At 46.0% G+C, this 26,661-nt stretch overlaps 1 protein-coding gene across 1 annotated transcript; it reads left to right on the top strand.

Annotated features, from left to right (window-relative positions):
• The first annotated feature begins 3,366 nt into the window (after positions 1 to 3,366).
• Positions 3,367 to 26,589, top strand: LOC121570483. The gene is made up of 9 exons (XM_041881943.1): positions 3,367 to 3,679; positions 12,862 to 12,937; positions 15,068 to 15,193; positions 15,472 to 15,621; positions 15,881 to 15,965; positions 21,860 to 22,044; positions 22,205 to 22,254; positions 22,340 to 23,324; positions 26,008 to 26,589. Exons 1-9 carry the CDS (start codon positions 3,605 to 3,607, stop codon positions 26,322 to 26,324), a joined length of 2,049 nt encoding a protein of 682 aa, XP_041737877.1. The 5' UTR covers positions 3,367 to 3,604; the 3' UTR covers positions 26,325 to 26,589.
• The last annotated feature ends 72 nt before the right edge of the window (positions 26,590 to 26,661 follow it).

The raw sequence follows: 26,661 nt of genomic DNA on the forward strand, positions 1-26,661 counted from the left end.
TTCCTTCACTCTGCGGTCCAACTCATCCCAAACCATCTCAATTGGGTTGAGGTCGGGTGATTTTGGAGGCCAGGTCATCTGATGCAGCACTCCTTCTTGGTCAAATAGCCCTTACGCAGCCTGGAGGTGTTTTGAGTCATTGTCCTGTTGAAAAACAAATGATAGTCCCACTAAGCGCAAACCAGATGGGATGGTGTATCGCTGCAGAATGCTGTGGTAGCCATGCTGGTTAAGTGTGCCTTGAATTCTAAATAAATCACAGACAGTGTCACCAGCAAAGAACCATCACACCTCCTCCTCCATGCTTCACGGTGGGAAGCATTTATTTGGGCTGCAATTTCTGAGGCTGGTAACTCTTAATGAAGTTATCCTCTGCAGCAGAGGTAACTCTGGGTCTTCCTTTCCTGTGGCGGTCCTCATGAAAGCCAGTTTCAACATAGCGCTTGATGGTTTTTGCGACTGCACATGAAGAAACTTTCAAAGTTCTTGAAATTTTCCGGATTGACTGACCTTCGTGTCTTAAAGTAATGATGGACTGTTGTTTCTTTTTGCTTATTTGAGCTGTTCTTGCCATAATATGGACTTTGTCTTTTACCAAATAGGGCTATCTTCTGTATACCACCCCTACCTTGTCACAACACAACTGATTGGCTCAAACGCATTAAGAAGGAAAGAAATTCCACAAATTAACTTAAAACAAGGCACACCTGTTAATTGAAATGCATTCCAGGTGACTACCTCATGAAGCTGGTTGAGAGAACGCCAAGAGTGTGCAAAGCTGTCATCAAGGTAAAGGGTGGCTACTTTGAAGAATCTCAAATATATAATATATTTTGATTTGTTTAACACTTTTTTGGTTACTACATGATTCCATATGTGTTATTTCATAGTTTTGATGGTTTCATTATTATTCTACAATGTAGAAAATAGTAAAAAAAATAAAGAACACCCCTGGAATGAGTAGGTGTGTTAAAACTTTTGACTGGTACTGTATGTGTGCATGTAAAACATCCTCATTGCCTTTTAATATAGAGCTCAAAGTTTCAGCAGGTGTTCAGAGTAATAAACGTTGGTAAATATTCAGAATCCCCCTCATCTTTCACAGACGCCGCTACTTCTAGAACTTCAAAGAGCTTTATGTCCCTTTGTCTGTCCAGGATTCCAAAGTTCACTAGCCGGGACAGACGGTTGCTGACCCGTAGACTGGGTCAGACTCAAAACCATTTACAGAGTCCTGGCACCGGTATAGAGTGTACTATAGGGAGTGATGTGTGAAGCTATGTGCTGTCCTGTCAATATATCACCCTGTCCCCACCCCTCATACAGAACATAATTAGCATATTCCCTTTAATATTTAACTTGTTGCTGATAACTCACCAGGTGGACAAATAATTGATATAGTTGAGGACAGTGTACTGTGTGGGTAGGAATGGAACATAGTGGGAGCATGTTGGTATTTGTGTGAATGTGCATGTGTGTGAGAGAGAGAGCGAGAGAGAGTGTGTGGCTGATTTGCATGAGAGCTTAACTATGTTTGCAGTGTGTCAGAGGAGGCTTTTAAGCCCAACCTTGGTGAATGATGACTTTCTTGTTTTTACTTAACTTACTACAGTGTGTGTGTGGTGAGTCAGAAAATCATGTCTGTTTACGAAGCACGCTGCACAAATGGTCTTCAAGTAGCAATGGTGTTCTGCTGTTTCTACTGCTCTCTGCCCTTCAGCGTGTGCGTGTGCGTGTTTGTCAGTAACACAACTGCAAACAGGATAAGGAACCCTTTGAGCTGAGTCCAGCACTGTGGTCACTTTTATGGCCGAAAACACACACACACATTCCCAGTGTGGCAGACCACTGGAGCACGTATTAATGGAACCCTTTCTTGGCCTTCCCTGGTTGTCCATGTTTTACAATCCCTTTGTAAGTGCGTTGCCTGTAGCAGAAATTAGGTTGGATGGTGGCTTATTTGCCGAACATGCCCAATTAATCACTTTGCTTTGGCCTTTTGGGCAATGTTTAGCCTTACACACAGACACACACACACACACACACACACACACACACACAGGCAGATGGCTCTGTGGCTTTAGCTAAGTTTGGTATTAGAGGCTAAATTGAAGCCTTGAACTGTGCATGTCCTGTGTTAGCGATATGTTCAGAGTTTAAGTTGAGGCATTTAATTGCTACGCTAGTCAGTTCCAGCTCCTAATTGCCACTCTGCTAACTGTAGGGAGGCCTCACCACAAATATGCCTCACTAAGCGAAGGCTTACGGGAAGGGCCGGAGGGGGGAGAGACTAGCTTTATTAACATAGAAAATAACTTGCATTGAAGTATAGGCTAATATCAACTGTATAACAGGAACAAGAGCAACAAATCATATACAGTGTATACAAACAGAGTATATCTGTATATATATATCAGATATGACTTCACTCATACAACACATCCCTGCTTCTCTGGATCATCGTTATCAGAAGAAAGTTTCACGGAACCTGGAATGACAGAATTAGAAGTCCAACTCCATCTCAGTCTGCTCTGTGTTCCTGGAGCATGGAAGTAGAACATTTAGTTTGATCAAATTCCAGAGAATGCTTCCAGGATATATCCCCCCTCTCTCTCACTCCTAGAAAAATACAAGAATTTGCATTTGAGATTATGCTGGTCCCTGGTACGAGAGAGAGAACGAGAGAGGTAGGAGGGGTGAGTAAAGGTGAAGAAAGCCATTTCTCTAATCTAAAGTGACGGTTATGCAAATATTAAATTACAGCTGGAGGCTTAGAATGGATGCAGGAGGGGCAGAGCTGAGCGTGGGGTACAGACAGAAGTCGAGCAGAGGGAGGCGGGGGGAGGGAGGGAGCGAGGTAGAGAGGATAAATGAGGCTGGTACAAAGGTTCCCCAAATACCACTCACTCATTTTGTTACACTTATCAGATACCCACCAGCCAAGGGGTCTGAACTTTTATGGCACAATAGGTATTGTGTTTACTCTATAAATGTAGGTTCAGTGGTTCAAACCCTACTCAGAATCTGCCCCCTAAATCTCTATATTACTAGGCTCTTGCATTGTATTCATGGCAATGAATACATTACAACATTCACCACATAATGTCATGTTAGTTTAAGACAGTGGAGAGGACTAGATGTATAAAGTTATGTGGATTTAGATGGATTATAGGGGTTCATTTAAATTGTGAAAGAACATTACTTTAGGTGTGAGACGCAAAGCATTGCACACTTATGTCTGAGGCAATGAAAACACACACACACACACACACGGGGGGGGGGGTCTACAATGGCATAGGAGGGGTTTAGACTATCTCTCTCCCCTAGTAAACTTACTCTGTTTTCACAAGCTTGCTCAGACAAGAGGCTGCTCACTCCAGAGTGCGTCGATGAGGAGAGAGGAGATCAGAGCGTGCATTACCGGGCATGCGGAGCAAGAATGACAAACGGGTCTGGAGGCTCCTCGCTGTACCCCAGACAAAGATCCCCAGACTTACCGACAAACCGTACCAATTCCTTTGAATGTCGACAATATCGATCATCCTAAATCTGTACAAGACAACTGGATTTCTTCTCTTTTCTGGTGTGTGAATAATCAGGAGAGATGAGAGTTCACTTCTCCACCAGTTGGATATTTCAAGGTTGGATCATCCATCTGGTTCTCACTCTGTGCGCACAGGTAAGTCATACTTAAACATGCATACATCAAAGAAGTGCTGCATATAGATTATAATAGTTTGATTGTGTATTCTGGATATTGACACTAGCCATTGCAAGACAACTGTAAACGTTTTCTGACCTCTAGATCTAGCCTACACTGTGAGTTGTTTTAACAAAATATTATTAAGTAATCCACAGGCTTTTTTTGTTTACTCAACTCTTTGGTCAAAGTGTTACCTGCACTTAACATTTTCTGTACAGTGTACATCTAGCCATTGTTATTGCTCTGGAGGAGTTGGGAGAAAAGTATACATTGAAAGATGTATTTATGCTCCAGCAATGACTGGAAACAGTTATGCTTGGGTCGTGTCCCCGCGCTCCTGCCCCTCTTCCGGTCCCGGTAAACCACAGAAGCCGAGCGCAGCTGAATGCATTCTTGCTGGCCTTGTTTTTAGCGGACGTTCTCGTTTCTGCTCCAATGCGTCGTGGGGGGGTTATGGTTGTGGGAATGAAGAAGAGAAGGTTATAGCCTGTTATTGGTGTGGTTATTTGGGTGAAAATCGGGAATAAAATATGATGAGGGTATTACGTTCATTATAAAGACATGCTAGTTAGTAAACTGTTTGTAAGTCATCGTTTATGTCATTTGTTTATTAGCATGAATGGACATGAGATTATCATGCAATAACTTCACAGAGTACCTAGAGGTAACTGCCAAAATAAAGGAAACACCAACATAAAGTGTCTTAATTGGGTGTTCGGCCGCCAGAGCAGCTTCAGTGCCCCTTGGCATAGATTCTACAATGGAACTCTATACTTCGTTTGCGACACCATTCTTTTCATTCTTCTACGAGAAATTCCATAATTTGGTGTTTTGTTGATAGTGGTGGATAACGCTGTCTCAGGCGCCACTCCATAATCTCTAATAAGTGTTCAATTGGTTTGTGACACTGTGAGGACAGACGCTGGGAGACGAGAAGCAGGTACAGGGAGTGAACATTTAATATATACAGCCATGAACCAAAACACGGACAGCGTCTGGACAGGGGAAACATAACGACATTAATGCTGACACGGGGATCAAACTGAGGAACAGATAGATATAGGGGAGGTAATCAAACAGTGATGAATTCCAGGTGAGTCCAATGAGGCGCAGATGCGCATGACGATGGTGACAGCTGTGTAATGATGGGCAGCCTGGCTCTCGAGCGCCAGGGAGGGAGAGCAGGCGTGACAGAGACAGAACACACACACACACACACACACACACACACACACTTTAAACCCCCTATGCTCATTTGAGACCCCGTTTTCAAAGTCTCTGAGATCTGTTCTTCTAGCCATGGTAGACAAAATAATGGGCAACTCTGCATTTTTATACATGACCCTAAGCATGATGGGATGTTTTAATTGCTTAATTAACTCAAATGGAAGCACCTGCTTTCAATATACTTTGTATCCCTCATTTAAGTGTTTATTTTATTTTGGCAGTTACTTGTATATTCAAATATCTAGTCTACAAAGATCCAGGTGTAAAATCCTTAAAGTAACTACAGTGAAAATCTCACTTTTAAAAGTTAATATTCTGTTAACTCATACCCAAATAATGTTGTTGACCCATGCTATATTCGTATTTGTGGCCAAAGCATTAATTGGAGAGAAAAAACACTTAAAAACCCCCCACCTCAAACTTGTATCTCAAAGAGAGGATGAGCTGGCCAATCGGTGGTCTACTCGCATGAATATTTTTAATGACCGGTACAAGCCCACACCATTCTGTTGTTGGGGTACGCCCACACAATTCCAACACAGAAAAGCTGCTTTTTAACATGCTTAATTATAACAATTTGGAAGGAAAACTATTTCACTCTTATTGTAATAAATTATACAGTCGTGGTCAAAAGTTTTGAGAATGACACAAATATTAATTTTCACAAAGTCTGCTGCCTCAGTTTTTATGATGGCAATTTGCATATACTCCAGAATGTTATGAAGAGTGATCAGATGAATTGCAATTAATTGCAAAGATCAAAGGCTGGAGATCACTCTGTCATGCTGATTGAGTTAGAATAACAGACTGGAAGCTTTAAAAGGAGGATGGTGCTTGAAATCATTGTTCTTCCTCTGTTAACCATGGTTACCTGCAAGGAAACGTGCCGTCATTATTGCTTTGCACAAAAAGGGCTTCACAGGCAAGGATATTGCTGCTAGTAAGATTGCACCTAAATCAACCATTTATCGGATCATCAAGAACTTCAAGGAGAGAGGTTCAATTGTTGTGAAGAAGGCTTCAGGGCGCCCAAGAAAGTCCAGCAAGCGCCAGGACTGTCTCCTAAAGTTGATTCAGCTGTGGGATCGGGGCACCACCAGTGCAGAGCTTGCTCAGGAATGGCAGCAGGCCTGGTGTCAAGAAGGGCAGCGAGGAAGCCACTTCTCTCCAGGGAAAACGTCACTGACAGACTGATATTCTGCAAAAGGTACAGGGATTGGACTGCTGAGGACTGGGGTAAAGTCATTTTCTCTGATGAATCCCCTTTCCGATTGTTTGGGGAATCCGGAAAAAAGCTTGTCCGGAGAAGACAAGGTGAGCGCTACCATCAGTCCTGTGTCATGCCAACAGTAAAGCATCCTGAGACCATTCATGTGTGGGGTTGCTTCTCAGACAAGGGAGTGGGCTCACTCACAATTTTGCCTAAGAACACAGCCATGAATAAAGAATGGTACCAACACATCCTCTGAGAGAAACTTCTCCCAACCATCCAAGAACAGTTTGGTGATGACCAATGCCTTTTCCAGCATGATGGAGCACCTTGCCATAAGGCAAAAGTGATAACTAAGTGACTCGGGGAACAAAACATCGAAATTGTGGGTCCATGGCCAAGAAACTCCCCAGACCTTAATCCCATTGAGAACTTGTGGTCAATCCTCAAGAGGCGGGTGGACAAACAAAAAAACACAAATTCTGACAAACTCCAAGCATTGATTATGCAAGAATGGGCTGTCATCAGTCAGGATGTGGCCCAGAAGTTAATTGACAGCATGCCAGGGTGGATTGCAGAGGTCTTGAAAAAGAAGGGTCAACACTGCAAATATTGACTCTTTGCATAAACTTAATGTAATTGTCAATAAAAGCCTTTGACACTTATGGAATGCTTGTAATTATACTTCAGTATACCATAGTAACATCTGACAAAAATATCTAAAAACACTGAAACAGCAAACTTTGTGAAGACCAATAGTTGTGTCATTCTCAAAACTTTTGACCACAACTGTAGGTCATATTTCTTAAAAATCTGGAAACACTGGACATTTACTTTAATATGAGGGAGGTTGACCAGGAGTTAGGTTGGCCCATGAGGGAGGTTGACCAGGAGTCAGGTTGGCCCATGAGGGAGGTTGACCAGGAGTCAGGTTGGCCCATGAGGGAGGTTGACCAGGAGTCAGGTTGGCCCATGAGGGAGGTTAACCAGGAGTCAGGTTGGCCCATGAGGGAGGTTGACCAGGAGTCAGGTTGGCCCATGAGGGAGGTTGACCAGGAGTCAGGTTGGCCCATGAGGGAGGTTGACCAGGAGTCAGGTTGGCCCATGAGGGAGGTTGACCAGGAGTCAGGTTGGCCCATGAGGGAGGTTGACCAGGAGTCAGGTTGGCCCATGAGGGAGGTTAACCAGGAGTCAGATTGGCCCATGAGGGAGGTTGACCAGGAGTCAGGTTGGCCCATGAGGGAGGTTGACCAGGAGTCAGGTTGGCCCATGAGGGAGAGAACCAGGAGTCAGGTTGGCCCATAAGGGAGGTTGACCAGGAGTCAGGTTGGCCCATGAGGGAGGTTGACCAGGAGTCAGGTTGGCCCATGAGGGAGGTTGACCAGGAGTCAGGTTGGCCCATGAGGGAGGTTGACCAGGAGTCAGGTTGGCCCATGAGGGAGGTTGACCAGGAGTCAGGTTGGCCCATGAGGGAGGTTGACCAGGAGTCAGGTTGGCCCATGAGGGAGGTTGACCAGGAGTCAGGTTGGCCCATGAGGGAGGTTGACCAGGAGTCAGGTTGGCCCATGAGGGAGGTTGACCAGGAGTCAGGTTGGCCCATGAGGGAGGTTGACCAGGAGTCAGGTTGGCCCATGAGGGAGGTTGACCAGGAGTCAGAGCTTGGCGTGGCAGTTATGCAAATCTGCCAGCGCGATGAGAAAGACTGGAATGTATCTCACATGATAGCAGATTATATGAATCAGGAATCACAGATCTCTCTCTCTCCCCCTCTCTCGCTTTCTCTTCCCCTCTCTCGCTTTCTCTCTCTCTCTCTCTCTCTCTCTCTCTCTCTCTCTCTCTCTCTCTCTCTCTCTCTCTCGTGGGTCACAACACAAGAAAAACTCAGACTTTTTGATCGGTCAAAGCACACACAAAAACAGTTTGGCATCCAGACAGTTTGGGAACCACTGTCTGTATGTAACAACTGACTGTAGTTGCACTCTCAGATACATTTAGAAAGGAGGTTAGAGGAGTCTATGTTATATCCTGGCCTCTCTCTCTCTGTCTAGCCTGTAATCATTCAGGGTGGATCTGACCCTGCTCTTATATATTTAGTGAATGACAACATATTGCAGCAATGTCTCATAATTATTGCCTGATGTTCGGAGGCAGCTAAAACAGAAATACGATTCCCAGCATTCTTTTGGTTTCCTGTCCCATTTCGCCCAGAACCACGTCTCCATTCCTCCTCCTCTCTTTGTTTTTATCCCACTATAAGATGTAAGTAATACATGTAAATATAAGTCTTCAATACGGATGTATGGGAACTGTGTCCTTCTCCAACAGCTGTATGTTGATGAATGGCAGCATTGCTCTGATCTCAGTCTTCTCTTCTAACACATGTTGATCATTATGACTGTGGTCACAACTCTGAGTTCATCGTTAAAAGCAAAACAATGACTGATGTGAGACACTCTGTGGAAGTAATTAAACACTTGTTGGGATTTGTGTCATCATGTTTTTGGGGCACTGCAGACGCTGTGACGTCACGAGAGGCTACACAGCTTTCAGCGGGATTGCTCAAGTAGTGCAAGGAGACAAGGTTCAAACAAAACAAGGATTTTATTATAGGTCTTGGGAAATTAACGAAAATATAACAAAATTCTGTTCTCTTGTGGCTCTTTAAGGGTTAACAGTTCAGGGATGTCTCTTCCACATCCAAAATCATAATTCTCACTCGCTCAGATAACTTTTCCCCAGCCTTACTGTAGTCCACGTTGCAGCTAGTGGCCAACCCAGCAAAAAGTCCTTCCAAATGTCTCTCACGTATTTCCACAGGTGCATATATCCAAAGGTGAGTATTTCCCAAAGGTAAGTATCTCCAAATCCTTATATTCCTCATGGAAGTGGACGTGCAGCACTCTTGTCCTCCAGAGAGCCCAGGTTGGAGACTGTGTCTCTTCACCCCCACACACTCCCTCAGTGAGTCTCTTCCCTTCCCAAACCTTCAGCTCATCAGCTCCTCATTTGTTTCAGCTGCGTGGGAAGATTGGCCATAGAGGGGTGGAGTTCCCGACCATACCAGCAGATGGAGCCATAGCTGTCTGGGTTTGCAGCCACCTCAGGGGGATGTAACGTCCCTCCAGGACACAGCCTCTCGTGACATCACACATCCCCCCTCCTCGGGACCGACGTCCTCGTCGGGTAAAGGCAGCGAAGAAGGCATCACGCCGGGAGAGGGCGTCCGCATTGCCGTGGTGCTTGCCAGCCTGCTCTCTCTTCAACTCCTCCACCTCTAGGACCAGGGACTCAGCCTCCTGTTGTCTCTCCTTGAGTTTCTTACTGAACGCATCCGCCTTGGTTTTAGCAGAGTTTAGCTTCTGTTGAGCAGCTTTCAGTTCCTTCTCTCTCTCTGCCTCCGCATTCTTCATCTTGTTCTCCAACACCTTGTACTTCTCCTCTGCCTTCTTCTGGACCTCCTTACTACTGCGCAGGGTCTCCTCACACTCCTCGATGGTCCTGCGCAGCCTCTCCAGCTCCTCCTGTTGCTTATGGAAGGAGCTCTGTTGGAGTTTAGCCTGGAGGATATCTAACTCTTCTGTCTTCATGTCTAACTGTTGCTTTAACAAACGATACCTCTCAGCGGTCCCCTTCAGACCAGACAGTTCTTTGTCCAGATTCTGTAGCTCCGTCTCTGTGTCGGTCTGGGCACCTGCCATCCCTATCAGAGCCCGGGCGGGAGTGAGTAACTCGGAGGATTGCACCGGAGCCTTCCCAGGATGAGTCTTGCCTCTCCGTTTCCGAGGTACTCGGGTTATCCTCTCCTGAGACTCTCTCCAGAGTGGGTAAAAGGCTGGGCAGTCTCGTCCAATTAGGACAGGGACGGGGAGGGAATCAACCACCCCCGCCGTCGTGTGTATGGTTCCCCGTGTGCTGGTCATTGTAAGTTCAGTAATGGGGTATTCTCTGGTGTCCCCATGGACACAGGAAACTGGGAGGACTTTCCCCGGGGTCAGACACGTGGGGCCCACCAAATCCTTACGCACCAGGGTGGCCCGGCTACCAGAATCCAGTAAGGCCTCCACATCATGGTGATTCACAGTTACCGGGCAGGTGGGGGGGTCGATCTGGGCCGCCATCTACGACTCCCAAGAGCGAGGCAAAACGGTGTGTGGGTGCTGAGCTGGAGGACTCCGCAGTGGGCATAGGTTCATCGGCTGGTTTCCCACACTGCCAGGAGATATGTCCCATCTCCCCACACCGGTAACACTGTCGAGTTTCCCCCTCCTGGTGTACTCTTCTTGGACCCGCCTGGTTTCTGGCTCCCCCTGGAGCCGGGATAAGTCCTGACGTGGCTGGGTTCGAGACCTTGGGGTCCTTTGGACGGGTTCTTCCCATTTGTGGTGGGGCCGCACTCCTGGGGTCTTTTCGGGAAGCATTCAGCATCTCCGCTGTGGCCTGGTACTTTTCCACAGCTTCCACGGTCAGATCAGCCGTGGTCAAGGCCTGTTGACTGATGAACCGTTTTGCCTCATAAGGCAGGGCGCGTAGGTAACGATCCACCACAACGGCCTCCACCACCGCCGCTGCTGTATTCCTCTGCGGATCCAGCCATTTCCTTGCGATTCGGACAAGTTCATGCATCTGCGCCCGAGGAGGTTGGTCTGGTTGGAAGGTCCAGCCGTGAAAGCGCTGGGCCATACCAAACTTTGTGAGTCCATATCTGCTGAGGATCTCAGACTTCAGGGCATCATAGTCAGTAACCTGGTCAGGGCCCAGGTCCCGGACAGCATTCAGCGATTCCCCGGTTAGAAAGGGGGCTAACAGACCAACCCCACTGTTGCTTGGGCCAGGCTTCCCTAGTGGCCGTGGCCTCAAATGCATGCAGGTATGCCTCAATGTCATCGGTAGCTCCCATCTTAGATATAAAGTCACTTGCCTTTATTGGGCGGGTATTTTGGACCACCCTCTGTCTCTGCAACTGCAATTCCTCTGCCTTCAGAAGGTTGGCTTTCTTTTGCTCCTCCAAGAGAGCCACGTTTGCTTGCATCTGGGCTTGCTGGCCAGCAACAAGGGGCTTTCAATATGTCCTCCATTTCAGTCGGGCGGGGAGCCTACGGCCAACTTGGAAAACTGGGTGATCAAACCTTCGGTATCCTCCTCTGACATGCACTATTAACGCTTGAGCGTGCCCGTATTCTCCACCATCTGTGACGTCACGAGAGGCTACACAGCTTTCAGCGGGATTGCTCAAGTAGTGCAAGGAGACAAGGTTCAAACAAAACAAGGATTTTATTATAGGTCTTGGGAAATTAACGAAAATATAACAAAATTCTGTTCTCTTGTGGCTCTTTAAGGGTTAACAGTTCAGGGATGTCTCTTCCACATCCAAAATCATAATTCTCACTCGCTCAGATAACTTTTCCCCAGCCTTACTGTAGTCCACGTTGCAGCTAGTGGCCAACCCAGCAAAAAGTCCTTCCAAATGTCTCTCACGTATTTCCACAGGTGCATATATCCAAAGGTGAGTATTTCCCAAAGGTAAGTATCTCCAAATCCTTATATTCCTCATGGAAGTGGACGTGCAGCACTCTTGTCCTCCAGAGAGCCCAGGTTGGAGACTGTGTCTCTTCACCCCCCACACACTCCCTCAGTGTGTCTCTTCCCTTCCCAAACCTTCAGCTCATCAGCTCCTCATTTGTTTCAGCTGCGTGGGAAGATTGGCCATAGAGGGGTGGAGTTCCCGACCATACCAGCAGATGGAGCCATAGCTGTCTGGGTTTGCAGCCACCTCAGGGGGATGTAACGTCCCTCCAGGACACAGCCTCTCGTGACATCACAACGCACAAACTAAACAGTTTATCATTGGAGGGTTTCAAAGGGTTGGTTGCAGCCAGTCAGCTGATTTGTTCTGGGTTGCAGCTTAAGACGTGACTAGAGACTTCGTTTTGTTTACTTGGTGGGTCACAAGAAAAACTCCAAGGTGAAAAGCTTTAAATGAGTTTCCTCTGTGACTGGGGGACAATGAGTAGGGTCAGAGGGAAAGGGACAGGAGTTGTACCATGTGACAGTGAAGCAGAGCTAATGTGGTCCTCTGTAGCTGAATTTGTAGAGCATGGCGCTTGTAACGCCAGGGTAGTGGGCTCGATCCCCGGGACCACCCATTCGTAAAAATGTATGCGCACATGACTGTAAGTCGCTTTGGATAAAAGCGTCTGCTAAATGGCATATTATTATTTAGATGCTTCAGGATGGGGTCAGTAATACTGGGCAGTAGCATTCTGGGGCTGTGGTGGTGGTGGTGAAGATTTATAGAAATGAAGAATACCCCCGCACATTGACTCGGTACCGGTACCCCCTGTATATAGCCTCGTTATTGTTATTTTATTTTGTTTCTTTTATTTTTTACTTTCGTTTATTTAGTAAATATTATCTTAACCCTATTTCTTGAACTGCATTGTTGGTTAAGGGCTTGTAAGTAAGCATTTCACGGTAAGGTCTACACCTGTTGTATTCGCCGCATGTGATTTGATTTGATCCCTCCTACAGACACTGTTAAGTACTGACAGGCTGTCATTTCATGAGCTGAGAGCTACTAGGCTTATCGTGTCTATGGATGGATGAACAAACAAATGCATGAGTGAGTGAGTGAATGAATGAATGAATGAATGATGTTGTGCTTGCATTTACTGTCACCTTGAACCACCAGATTGATCATAGTGGTCTGTGTTTTGTCTCCCAGAGAGCCCTGTCCAGACCCACCTGTTCCCAGCAGCAGTACCTCAAAGACAAGAGATGCTGCAGCAGGTGTGAACCAGGTAAACTAAACCAGAGAAACACATTACCAGTCAAAGGTTTGGACACACTTACACATTCCAGGGATTTTCATTATTTTTACTATTTTCTACATTGTAGAATAATAGTGAAGACATCAAAACTATGAAACAACACATATGGAATCATGTAGTAACCAAAAAAGTGTTAAACGAATCAAAATATATTTTATATTTGAGATTCTTCAGATTGACACCCTTTACCTTGATGACAGCTTTGCACACTCTTGGCATTCTCTCAACCAGCTTCATAAGGTAGTCACCTGGAATGCATTTCAATTAACAGGTGTGCCTTCTTAAAAATTAATTTGTGGAATTTCTTTCCTTCTTAATGTGTTTGAGCCAATCAGTTGTATGACAAGGTAGGGTTGGTGTACAGAAGATAGCCCTATTTTGTAAAAGACCAAGTCCATATTATGTCAAGAACAGCTCAAATAAGCAAAGAGAAACGACAGTCCATCATTACTTTAAGACATGAAGGTCAGTCAATCCGGAAAATTTCAAGAACTTTAAAAGTTTCTTCAAGTGCAGTCGCAAAAACCATCAAGCGCTATGATGAAACTGTATCTCATGAGGACCACCACAGGAAAGGAAGACCCAGAGTTACCTCTGCTGCAGAGGATAAGTTAATTAGAGTTAACTGCACCTCAGATTGCAGCCCAAATAAATGCTTCACAGAGTTCAAGTAACAGACACATCTCAACATCAACTGTTCAGAGGGGACTGTGTGAATCAGGCCTACGTGGTCGAATTGCTGCAAAGAATCCACTACTAAAGGACACCAACAAGTAGAAGAGACCTGCTTGGGCCAAGAAACACGAGCAATGTACATTAAACCGGTGGAAATCTGACCTTTGGTCTGATGAGTCCAAATTTGACCGCCGTGTCTTTGTGAGACACAGAGTAGGTGAACAGATGATCTCTGCATGTGTGGTTCCCACCATGAAGCATGGAGGAGGAGGTGTGATGGTGTGGCGGTGCTTTGCTGGTGACACTGTCAGTGATTTATTTAGAATTCAAGGCACAATTAACCAGCATGGCTACCACAGCATTCTGCAGCGATACGCCATGCCATCTGATTTGCGCTTAGTGGGACTATCATTTGTTTTTCAACAGGACAATGACCCAACACACCTCCAGGCTGTGTAAGGGCTATTTTACAAAGAAGGAGGGTGATGGAGTGCTGCATCAGATGACCTGGCCTCCACGATCCCCCGACCTCAACCCAATTGAGATGGTTTGGGATGAGTTGGACCGCAGAGTGAAGGAAAAGCATCCCACAAGTGCTCAGCCAATGTGGGAACTCCTTCAAGACTGTTGGAAAAGCATTCCTCATGAAGCTGGTTGAGAGAATGCCAAGAGTGTGCAAAGCTGTTATCAAGGCAAAGGGTGGCTACTTTGAAAAATTAAAAATATGCAATATATTTTGATTTGTTTAACACTTTTTTGGTTACTACATGATTCCATATGTGTTATTTCATAGTTTTGATGTCTTCACTATTATTCTACAATGTAGAAAATAGTAAAAATAAAGAAAAACTATTGAATGAGTAGGTGTGTCCAAACTTTTGACTGGTACTGTACATGAATGGACATTACCACCAACCAACATGACCCCTCTACACTACAATACCTGTCTGGAATTTAGCAGTGAGCCGTTGTCTGCATGGAAGACGGAAACTTCCATGCTCAATATTTTCCTGAAAATAATTGAGGAAGGATGTTGAAAAGAGGAACTGACTTGCTGCAATGCGCACACATACGCACACATACACACACACACACACACACACACTCCCTTCCCCTCTTGCATCAGCAGGTCACTGGAACCTTGGTGTATAACTGGTGTCCAGTCTAAGGGCGAAGTCAGACTGATCCGTGGCAAACGGACACCAAATTAGAACAAAATCATTTTGGTCCGTGGTCAGTGTGCGTGTGGAGTGTGTGACGTATAACATGCTCTGTTTTCTAATTGGCTAAACAGATGGTTACGTATCCGTCTGCCCGTCAAACGTACGGCTCCCATTGAGAAAGCATTGGAAATCACGGATAGGGATAATATCAACGGGGCAGTCTGGCCTCACCCTAACCCTCTCTCTCTCCCCCACCCCCCAGGGTCCTATGTGTTTGCAGAGTGTGCTGGCTCCTATGACACCAAGTGTCGTCCGTGTGGTAGTGATGAGTACCAGCCTGACTGGACCAACGAGACCAAGTGTCTGCCTCAGAAGTTCTGTGACACAGGTCAGTAGGTGACTGGGCCTTGGCCTGGGGGGACTCAGGAGTCTAGCTGGGTGACTGGGCCTTGGCCTGGGGGGGAGTCAGGAGTCTAGCTGGGTGACTGGGCCTTGGCCTGGGGGGACTCAGTAGGGTGGAGTCAGTAGTCTATTGTTGAAGCTTTGTTTTCTAGTCAGTTTTAACTGGTGTTTGCCTGACATTTTAGCAAAGCCTTTTGGAGATGCTGATGTCTGTGGTGTCTGCTTTGGTTAACCCCTAACCCCTGACCTGTGTGTGGCCCCCAGGTAAGGGTTTTAACCGTGTGAGGCCCAGTAACCCCCAGGCTGCGGTACCCTGTCAGTGTAAACCTGGTCTACAGTGTTCTCCTATCAACTGTGAGTTCTGTGAGAAGATTCCTACCTGTGGACCAGGATATGGACTGGAGTCAGACGCTGGTGAGAGAGAGAGACACACACACACACACACACACACACACACACACACACGCACACGTAGGAATGCATGTACACACACACACACACACGTAGGAATGCATGTACACACACACACACACACGTAGGAATGCATGTACACACACACACACACACACGTAAGAATGCATGTACACACACAAACAAACACTTCTGTGTCACAACTGTTGTCAGCAGTCCAGTTTTTACTCTTTGTCCTCTGTTGCTTGTGTTTTAAACTCAGAGTCGGGCAGGAGAACTTGTGTTGCATGCAAGAGAGGACATTTCTCTCCCAACAGCTCTATGGAACCATGCAAGCTGTGGACCAAGTGAGTTAACACACAAACACACACATACTGTACACCACGTCCCGTCATACACAGATTTCTCCCTGGGTGCTCCTATTTTTAGTCCAGTGTGTCCGGGTGAGACAGGAACAGGGTTCTGCAGGCGCCCAAAGCTCCACCGCACCGGTGTTCTGACTAATGCTGCACCACTTCCCCTTTAACAGAGAGCTGTTTCTACCACTGCCTGGCTCTGTGGTGAACCAAGAGAAAGAACAGAGAGAGAGGGAGGGATAGAGAAAGAGAGCAGAGAGAGAGCAGAGAGAGAAAGAGAGAGATGGTGAGGGATAGGGAAAGAGGGAGATGGGGGGAGAGAGAGAGAGAGAGAGATCTTAAACGTTCAAGCAGACAACCTAAGAAAATTAACAACAATAACAAATGGTTTGATTGATGAAGAATGCAAAAACCTAAGAAAGAAATTGAGAAACCTATCCAACCAAAAACATAGAGACCCAGAAAACCTGAGCCTACGCCTTCACTATGGTGAATCACCAAAAAAATACAGAAATACACTACGGATGAAGAAGGAACAGCACGTCAGAAATCAGCTCAATGTAATTGAAGAATCCATAGAATCTAACCACTTCTGGGAAAATTGGAACACACTAAACAAACAACAACACGAAGAGTTATCTATATATGTATGGATAAATGTATGGATAAACCACTTCTTCAATCTTTTTGGCTCTATAACAAAGAACAAACAGCAAAAACATATACTGTACATGATAAAAAAATAATAATCTTAGAATCAGCTATTAAAGACTACCAGAACTCACTGGATTCTCCAATTACATTGAATGAACTACAGGACAAAATACAAACCCTCCAACCCAAAAATGCCTGTGGTGTTGATGGTATCCTAAATGAAATGATAAAATATACAGACCACAGATTTCAATTGGCTAAGCTCTGGCATCTTCCCCAATATTTGGAAACAAGGATCACCCCAATCCACAAAAGTGGAGACAAATTTGACCCCAACAACTACAGTGGGATATGCGTCAACAGCAACCTTGGGAAAATCCTCTGCATTATCATTAACAGCAGACTTGTACATTTCCTCAGTGAAAACAATGTACTGAGCAAATGTCAATTTGGCTTTTTACCAAATTACTGTAAGACAGACAACGTATTAACCCTGAACACCCTAATTGACAAACAAACAAACCAAAACAAAGGCAAAGTCTTCTCATTCTTTGTTGATTTCAAAAAAACTTTTGACTCAATTTGGCATGACAGTCTGCTATAAAAATTGATGGAAAGCGGTGTTGGGGAAAAACATACGAGGTTATAAAATCCATGTACACAAACAACAAGTGTGCAGTTAAGATGGGTAAAAAACAAACACATTTCTTTCCACAGTGCCGTGGGGTGAAACAGGGATGCAGCTTGAGCCCCACCCTCTTCAACATATATATCAACGAATTGGCGAGAGCACTAGAACAGTCTGCAGCACTCGACCCTACCCTACTAGAATCTGAACTCAAATGTCTACTGTTTGCTGATGATCTGGTGCTTCTGTCCCCAACCAAGGAGGGCCTACAGCAGAACCTAACTCTTCTGCAGAGATTCTGTCAGACCTGGGCCCTGACAGTAAATCTCAGTAAGACAAAAATAATGGTGTTCCAAAAAAGGTCCAGTTGTCAGGACCATAAATACAAATTCTATCTAGACACCATTACCCTAGAGCACACAAAAAAACTATACCTACCTCAGCCTAAACATCAGCACCACAGGTAACTTCCACAAAGCTGTGAACGATCTGAGAGACAAGGCAAGAAGGGACATCTATGCCATCAAAAAGAACATAAAATCGACATACCAATTAGGATCTGGCTAAAAATACTTGAGTCAGTTATAGAACCCATTGCCCTTTATGGTTGTGAGGTCTGGGGTCCACTCACCAATCAATAATTCACAAAATGGGACAAACACCAAATTGAGACTCTGCATGCAGAATTCTGCAAAAACGAATTAGGCCGATACCCGCTAATTATGAAAATCCATAAAAGAGCCGTTAAATTCTACAACCACCTAAAAGGAAGCGATTCCCAAACCTTACATAACAAAGCCATCACCTACAGAGAGATTAACCTAGAGAAGAGTCCCTTAAGCAAGCTGGTCCTGGGGCTCTGTTCACAAACAGAGCCCCAGGACAGCAACATCAACACAATTAGACCCAACCAAATCATGAGAAAACAAAAAGATAATTACTTGACACATTGGAAAGAATTTACCAAAAAACAGAGCAAACTGGAATGCTATTTGGCCCTAAACAGAGATTATACAGTGGTAGAATACCTGACCACTGTGACTGACCCAGAATTAAGGAAATCTTTGACTATGTACAGACTCAATGAGCATAGCCTTGCTAGTGAGAAAGGCCTCCGTATGCAGACCTGGCTCTCAAGAGGAAACAGGCTATGTGCACTCTGCCCATAAAATGAGGTGGAAGTTGAGCTGCACTTCCTAACCTCCTGCCAAATGTATGACCATATTAGAGACACATATTTCCCTCAGATTACATAGACCTACAAATCCAATTTTGATAACCTCCCATATCTTTTGGGTGAAATACCACAATGTGCCATCACAGCAGCAATATTTCAAATAAAATCAAATCAAACTGTTTTTGCAAACTTAACGATAGTGTTGGAGTCGTGCTTGGCCACGCAGTCATGGGTGAACAGGGAGTACAGGAGGGGACTAAACACCCACCCCTGAGGGGCCCCCGTGTTGAGGATCAGTGTGGCAGATATGTTGTTGGTTACCCTTACCACCTGGGGGCGGCCCGTCAGGAAGTCCAGGTTCCAGTTGCAGAGGGATTTGTTTAGTCCCAGGGTCCTTAGCTTAGTGATGAGCTTTGAGGGCACTATGGTGTTGAATGCTGAGCTGTAGTCAATGAACAGCATTCTCACAAAGGTGTTCCTTTTGTCCAGGTGGGAAAGGGCAGTGTTGAGTGCAATAGAAATTGCATCATCTGTGGATCTGTTGGGGCGGTATGCAAATTGGAGTGGGTCTAGGGTTTCTGGGATGATGGTGTTGATGTGAGCCATGACCAGCCTTTCAAAGCATTTCATGGCTACAGACGTGAGTGCTACGGGTCGGTAGTCATTTAGGCAGGTTACCTTGGTGTTCTTGGGCACAGGGACTATGGTGGTCCGCTTGAAACATGTAGGTATTATGGACTCAGCCAGGGACAGGTTGAAAATGTCAGTGAATACACTTGCCAGTTGGTCAGCGCATGCTCGGAGTACACGTCCTGGTAATCCGTCTGGCCCTGCAGCCTTGAATGTTGAACGTCTTGCTCACATCGGCTACGGTGAGTGTGATCACACTGTCGTCCGGAACAGCTGGTGCTCTCATGCATGCTTCAGTGTTGCTTGCCTCGAAGTGCGCATAGAAGTAATTTAGCTCGTCTGGTAGGCTTGTGTCACCGGGCAGCTCGCGGCTGGGCTTCCCTTTTTAGTCCGTAATAGTTTGCAAGCCCTGCCACATCCGACGAGAGTCGGAGCCAGTGTAGTAGGATTCAATCTTAGTCCTGTATCTACTCTTTGCCTGTTTGATGGTTCATCTGAAGGCATAGCGGGATTTCTTATAAGCATCCGGGTTAGAGTCCCGCTCCTTGAAATCGGCAGCCCTTTAGCTCAGTGCGGATTTTGCCTGTAATCCATGGCTTCTGGTTGGGGTATGTACGTACGGTCACTGTGGGGACAACGTCATCGATGCACTTATTGATGAATCCGGTGACTGATGTGGTATACTCCTCAATGCCATCGGATGTGTCCCAGAACAAATTCCAGTCTATGCTAGCAAAACAGTCCTGTAGCTTAGCATCTGCATCATCTGACCACTTCTGTATTAAGCGAGTCACTGTTACTTCCTGCTTTAGTTTTTGCTTGTAAGCAGGAATCAGGAGGATAGAATTATGGTCAGATTTGCCAAATGGAGGGCGAGGGAGAGCTTTGTACGCGTCTCTGTGTGTGGAGTAAAGGTGGTCTAGAGTTTTATTCCTCTTGTTGCAAATGTAACATGCTGGTAGACCTGTTGCCACAAGAAAAGGGAACAAACACCATTGTGATAAATACATTGTAAATACAACCCATATTTATGTTTATTTATTTCCCCTTTTTTACTTTAACTATTTGCACATCATTATAACACTGTACATAGCCATAATATGACATTTGAAATGTGTATATTCCTTTGAAACTTGTGAGTGTAATGTTTACTGTTAATTTTTGATTGATTATTTCACTTTTGTTTATTATCTATTTCACTTGCTTTGGCAATGTAAACATATGTTTCCAATGCCAATAAAGCCCTTTGAATTGAATTGAATTGAATTGAATTGAATTGAATTGAGAGAGAGAGAGAGAGAGAGAGAGAGAGAGAGAGAGAGAGAGAGAGAGAGAGAGAGAGAGAGAGAGAGAGAGAGAGAGAGAGAGAGAGAGCAGAGAAAGAGATAAAGAGAGAGGGAGAGAGAGCAGAGAAAGAGATAAAGAGAGAGGGAGAGAGAGAGAGAGAGAGAGAGAGAGAGAGAGAGAGCAGAGAAAGAGATAAAGAGAGCGGGAGAGAGAGGGAGAGAGAGCAGAGAAAGAGATAAAGAGAGAGAGGGAGAGAGAGAGAGAGAGAGAGAGAGAGAGAGAGAGAGAGAGAGAGAGAGAGAGAGAGAGAGAGAGAGAGAGAGAGGGAGAGAGAGAGAGAGAAAGAGAGAGGGAGAGAGAGAGCAGAGAAAGAGATAAAGAGAGATAAAGAGAGAGGGAGTGAGAAGGAGGAAGAGAGCAGAGAAAGAGATAAAGAGAGAGGGAGAGAGAGGGAGAGAGAGAGCAGAGAAAGAGATAAAGAGAGATAAAGAGAGAGGGAGAGAGAGAGAGAGAGAGAGAGAGAGAGAGAGAGAGAGAGAGAGAGAGAGAGAGAGAGAGAGAGAGAGAGAGAGAGAGAGAGAGAGAGAGAGAGAGAGAGAGAGAGAGAGAGAGAGAGAGAGAGCAGAGAAAGAGATAAAGAGAGCGGGAGAGAGAGGGAGAGAGAGCAGAGAAAGAGATAAAGAGAGAGAGAGAGAGAGAGAGAGAGAGAGAGAGAGAGAGAGAGAGAGAGAGAGGGGGAGAGAGAGAGAGAGAAAGAGAAAGAGAGAGGGAGAGAGAGAGCAGAGAAAGAGATAAAGAGAGATAAAGAGAGAGGGAGAGAGAAGGAGGAAGAGAGCAGAGAAAGAGATAAAGAGAGAGGGAGAGAGAGGGAGAGAGAGAGCAGAGAAAGAGATAAAGAGAGATAAAGAGAGAGGGAGAGAGAGAGAGAGAGAGAGAGAGAGAGAGAGAGAGAGAGAGAGAGAGAGAGAGAGAGAGAGAGAGAGAGAGAGAGAGAGAGAGCAGAGAAAGAGATAAAGAGAGCGGGAGAGAGAGGGAGAGAGAGCAGAGAAAGAGATAAAGAGAGAGAGAGAGAGAGAGAGAGAGAGAGAGAGAGAGAGAGAGAGAGAGAGAGAGAGAGAGAGAGAGAGAGAGAGAGAGAGAGAGAGGAGAGAGAGAGAGAGAAAGAGAAAGAGAGAGGGAGAGAGAGAGCAGAGAAAGAGATAAAGAGAGATAAAGAGAGAGGGAGAGAGAAGGAGGAAGAGAGCAGAGAAAGAGATAAAGAGAGAGGGAGAGAGAGAGCAGAGAAAGAGATAAAGAGAGATAAAGAGAGAGGGAGAGAGAGAAAGAGATAAAGAGAGATAACGAGAGATAAAGAGAGATAAAGAGAGATAAAGAGAGAGGGAGAGTGAGAAAGAGATAAAGAGAGATAAAGAGAGATAAAGAGAGATAAAGAGAGAGGGAATGCCTGGATTGCTATAAACAGAAATAATGACCATGTGTCCTCTCCTCTCCTGTGTTTACTCCTCCCAGTTGTAAAGGCCTGGGGAAGAGTGACAAACAGACTGGGAGCGACCAGACTGATGCTGTCTGTGGACCCCCTCTCTCTGGTGCCTCTACCTCCTGGGTCCTACTGTGTGTTCTGTCAGTCATCACTGTCCTCTGTCTCCTCATCCTCCTGCTCTTCTGCTATAAGGACAAACTTCGACTACTCTCAGGTACCTGATTCAGATATCACATTTGTCATAGAGGACAATGATGTTGAGAGAATTCTGCTTTTATTGAAATATGCCTTGGCATAAAATGACTAACTAATGAGTGAAATTAGTGACTAATGAGTGAAATTAGTGACAAATGTCATCCTCTTATGTCTTACAGTGAATTTACGATCATGTGTCCAGAATCTGAAAAGGACCAGGATACAGCAGGTAAGGTAGACTCTCTTTAGTGGTCGAGATGACATGCATTAACAGTGACAAATAGTCTAACCTATCTGTCTGTCTCTCTCTCCAGGAGACTCTGGCCCCTCTCTACCACAGTGGGGGTGTAGGAGTGGGGCTAGAGGGTCAGAACTGCACCCTCTGTGAGACAACCTGTCTTATTGGCCTGGCTCACACCCCCTCAGAAACCCCACACACCTGTCCTACAGCTACACCTTGTGACCGGGTCAAACTGCCACCCTCTAAAGAGATGGAGGAGGAGAGGAAGGAGAAAGATGATAGAAGGGAGGAGGAGGATGAGGGGGTGGGAAGTGAGGGGTCGGGGGAGGCAGAGGAGGTTTCTGAAGATGGTGTGTGTGAGGAGGGTGTATCAGAGGGTGTGTGTGTGTCTCCACTGTGGGCTGGCTCCTGTGTGTGTGTGTTGTCTGTCAGGGAACCATTAGAGGTAGGGGATAATGAAGACTGTAGCCAGGCTGTCAACCCTGGAACCCTCGGGACTTGCTCCTGTGGAGGAGAGGGGGAGAGCAGGGATGGAGAGAAGGATGAAAGGAAAGATGGAGGGAGGGAGAGGGCCAAGGTGGTTGAGGGACTGCAGGGTAAGAGGTCTGAGAGGAGCAGCACTACCTCCTCCCCCTTCTCCCTCTCTCCCACCTCCTTCCCCCGCTCCACCACCTCCTCCCCTCTCTCCCCCGCTGACCATTCATGTGACCTCTACCCTCCGCTGACCCAAGCCAGGTCAGAGGTTAAAGGTCAGCTAATTGACAGCTCACCAGGGAAAGGGGAGGGGCTATACAGACTGAACTGCAGCATAAGCTCCACACCCATCACAGAAGCCACGCCACCTTTGACCTCCTCAATCTCTCCTGACCCATCTGTGACCTCTGTAACTGTGGGCGACCGGCAGTCCGAGCTGACCTCTGAGGCCTCCAGCAGTGAGCGAGACCGGGGACTTTCTTGGAGGGAAAGTGGGGGAAACAAGCTCTCGTATGGGGGCTCGGAGCTGGAGTGTGCCCCTGAGAGCCTCCTGAGTCAACTCACAGAACCAGCACTCACCTCAGGTAGATACAGCACAGAGTTCTAGCAATGCCACACTCACAAGAAAAAGGCTAAATACACGTGTCATTATACATTCCAACCATTGTTAAAGAGGAAAGATAAATACATCCACTGGTGTTTCTCCTGGGTTATTGGACCTGGGTTATTGGACCTGGGTTATTGTATACTGTTTTGGCTAGGACTGTGAAAAGACGATTCTGAAATCTCAATGTTGCTCCTCCAAAATGAGTATATTGGTTTCCTCCTAATGTCCTCCTGTTGGCCTGGCTTAAGGACCACACACAGTAGGAATGTGTGTGAGGAGCCAGTGATTACAAGCTGTAACATTCAGTGTGTGTGTGTGTGTGTGTGGTTGTGTGTGTTTAACTCTCTGAGTGTGAGCTGTTTACCCAGAGTTCCACAGGGTTTTGCAAAGTGACCACAGGTGTAATTGAAACAAGATGTGCTCTGAATACACAGCCCTTGAGTAATACCCAAACTCACATACTTTCAGACTCTCATTGATCACTATATACTTGAATTATGCCCAAAGGCAGCAGTAAGCAAATAAACACAGTTTCCCTTAATGCAGTAATAACATGTCATTAACTGGACTTCCCGCTCAGAGGTTAAACATGGGATCACACCTCAGAGAGAAAGGGAGAGACAGGGGCTGCATCTCAACAGTCTATTGAGGTTTCCTCTCCTTGTCTCTCCTCTCCTTGCCAAAGAGCTGCAGGATAGGTGAGAATAGTACAGAGAGCGAAGCAAGGACAGTTCTCCCACATGACCACATGATCACATGATCACATGATCACATCAGTAAGGAAGAAGGAAAGGAGGTGAGGAGAGGAGGTGAGGAAAAGGAGGTGAGGAGAGGAGGTGAGGAGAGGAGAGGAAGCCACTTTAGACCAAAATGTTTCACAATCATGTGGTCAGATAGTTTTTTTCTTCTTCTATTCTTACCCATGCCATGTGTATGGTTTATGTTATCTGCCCCTCTTGGGTAGTTCAACTCTAGACAGTCTACTGTAAACAGAGACACCAGGTATTCCTGGCCAGACTGGTCATTCAGTTCCAGTAAGTTATTCCAGACACCCACACATATGTTATGATAAATGTGTGTGTGTGTGTGTGTGTGTGCGTGCGTGCGTGCACGCATATGTGCATGCGTGTGTGTGTGCCTGCGTAGGTGCGTGTGTGTGTGCGTGTGTGTGTGCGTGTGTGCGTGTGTGTGTGTAAACAACGTGTGAAGGGTCTGGGGTGACAGTCTCGTTGCACCTCTAAAGAGTTGAAATGGGAATAGAGGGTAAGTGAAACAGAGAGAGGGAGGGATAGAAAGAGGGAGGTGTGTTGAAATGGACAGCAGACGGACACAGACACGGACGTCTGTACGTTTCCATCAGTGGTGTGATCCATGAACATGGAAATAAGGGAATAAATGGAAGTTTGTTCCTCTTGATTTGAATGCAAACGCCAGAGTTGTTCCAATGGCTCAGTGTGGTGGCTGGCTGCAAGGTTTGCTGCTGAAGCTGTAAGTTATAATGTCAGATTTAATAACAGTATCTATTTCTGTAGTGAACAGGACATGTCGTCTGTGATAATGTTCTGACAAACTGTACTTCTCTACGTCTAAGTGGTGATTTGAATAAAGTTGGAAATTTTCACATAGAATGGAAACTGCTTGTCATACTGAAACCCTGATGTTGAAGGATATGGTTATGATGTCCTTGACCAAGACTATGGTCTACGGTACCGCAGCCAACCACGGTCTTTCTGTAGTCACTGTGCACCGTCATCATTACATTTACATTACATTTTAGTCATTTAGCAGACGCCCTTATCCAGAGCGACTTACAGTTAGTATCACTCCCACTGGCTATTAGTCATCCCTAACATGCTGGCTAAACTGACCCCTTATCGCTCTCTATGTCTCTCTCTCTCTCTCTCTCTCTCTCTCTCTCTCTCTCTCTCTCTCTCTCTCTCTCTCTCTCTCTCTCTCTCTCTCTCTCTCTCTCTCTCTCTCTCTCTCTCTCTCTCTCGCTCTCGCTCTTTCTCTCTCTCTCTCTCTCTCTCTCTCTCTCTCTCTCTCTCTCTCTCTCTCTCTCTCTCTCTCTCTCGTTCTCTCTCTCTCTCTCGTTCTCTCTCTCTTGTTCTCTCTCTCTCGTTCTCTCTCTCTCGTTCTCTCTCCCTCTCTCTCTCTCTCTCTCTCTCTCTCTCTCTCTCTCTCTCTCTCTCTCTCTCTCTCTCTCTCTCTCTCTCTCTCTCTCTCTCTCTCTCTCTCTCTCTCTCGCTCTCGCTCTTGTTCTCTCTCTCTCTTTCTCTCTCTCTCTCTCTCTCTCTCTCTCTCTCTCTCTCTCTCTCTCTCTCTCTCTCTCTCGTTCTCTCTCTCTCTCTCTCGTTCTCTCTCTCTCTCTCGTTCTCTCTCTCTCGTTCTCTCTCTCTCGTTCTCTCTCTCTCTCTCTCTCTCTCTCTCTCTCTCTCTCTCTCTCTCTCTCTCTCTCTCTCTCTCTCGCTCTCTCTCTCTCTCTCTCTCTGTCTCGTTCTCTCTCTCTCTCGTTCTCTCTCTCTCTCTCTCGTTCTCTCTCTTTCTCTCTCTCTCTCGTTCTCTCTCTCTCTCTCGTTCTCTCTCTTTCTCTCTCTCGTTCTCTCTCTCTCTCTCTCTCTCTCTTGCTCTCTCTCTCGTTCTCTCTCTCTCTCTCTCAGGTCAGGTGACGGGGAACAACAACACCACCTTCATCTCTAGCGGTCAGGTGATGAACTTCAGCGCTGATGTCATCGTCGTCTACGTCAGCCAGACGTCGCTAGGCAATGAGGGGGAGGGGCCAGACGATGCGTTCGGAAGCCCCATCCAGGAACAGGCCAATGAGAGAGCTCCGCTGTTCCAGAGTTCCACCTCCTCCAAAAGTGTCAGCCATTCGCCAGTGCCATCCTCAGTAAACTCCATTACCCATAACCCCCTACGGCTGGAGGACAACCTGCCGGTTCAGGAAGTGACTGATGAGTGGCCCAGGGAGAATTGAAACGTGAAAATGTTGGATAGTGTACCATAAAACCATGAGAGGAGCAAGTCCAGTCCAAAACCTACTGCTATGACCTACTCCAAACAATAGTCCATGGTCTTCCTGGGTTGGCGTTAAGTATTGGAACTGGGCCATAGACTTGGAACCTGGAGGACTGTGATCCTCATCTGGACCTTGTGGTTGTTTCTCAATAGTCTCATGTAGGGCTGTGGTGGTCATGACATTTTGTCAGCTGGTGATTGTCAAGCAAACAACTGCCGGTCTCACAGTTATTGACCGTTAATTAACATAAACACATTTAGCATCTCCTGGCTTCCACACATAGCCTACAAGCCAC

Source organism: Coregonus clupeaformis, chromosome 7 (assembly GCF_020615455.1).
Source record: "Coregonus clupeaformis isolate EN_2021a chromosome 7, ASM2061545v1, whole genome shotgun sequence".
Lineage (NCBI taxonomy): Eukaryota > Metazoa > Chordata > Actinopteri > Salmoniformes > Salmonidae > Coregonus > Coregonus clupeaformis.

Bases quoted from the DNA above. Each gene is read 5' to 3' on its own strand.
- LOC121570483 (XM_041881943.1), top strand. From the start codon at position 3,605: ATGAGAGTTCACTTCTCCACCAGTTGGATATTTCAAGGTTGGATCATC. The intron at 15,194-15,471 runs GTCAGTAGGTGA...TGTGGCCCCCAG, and splicing joins TCAGAAGTTCTGTGACACAG to GTAAGGGTTTTAACCGTGTG. The intron at 15,622-15,880 runs GTGAGAGAGAGA...TTTTAAACTCAG, and splicing joins TGGACTGGAGTCAGACGCTG to AGTCGGGCAGGAGAACTTGT.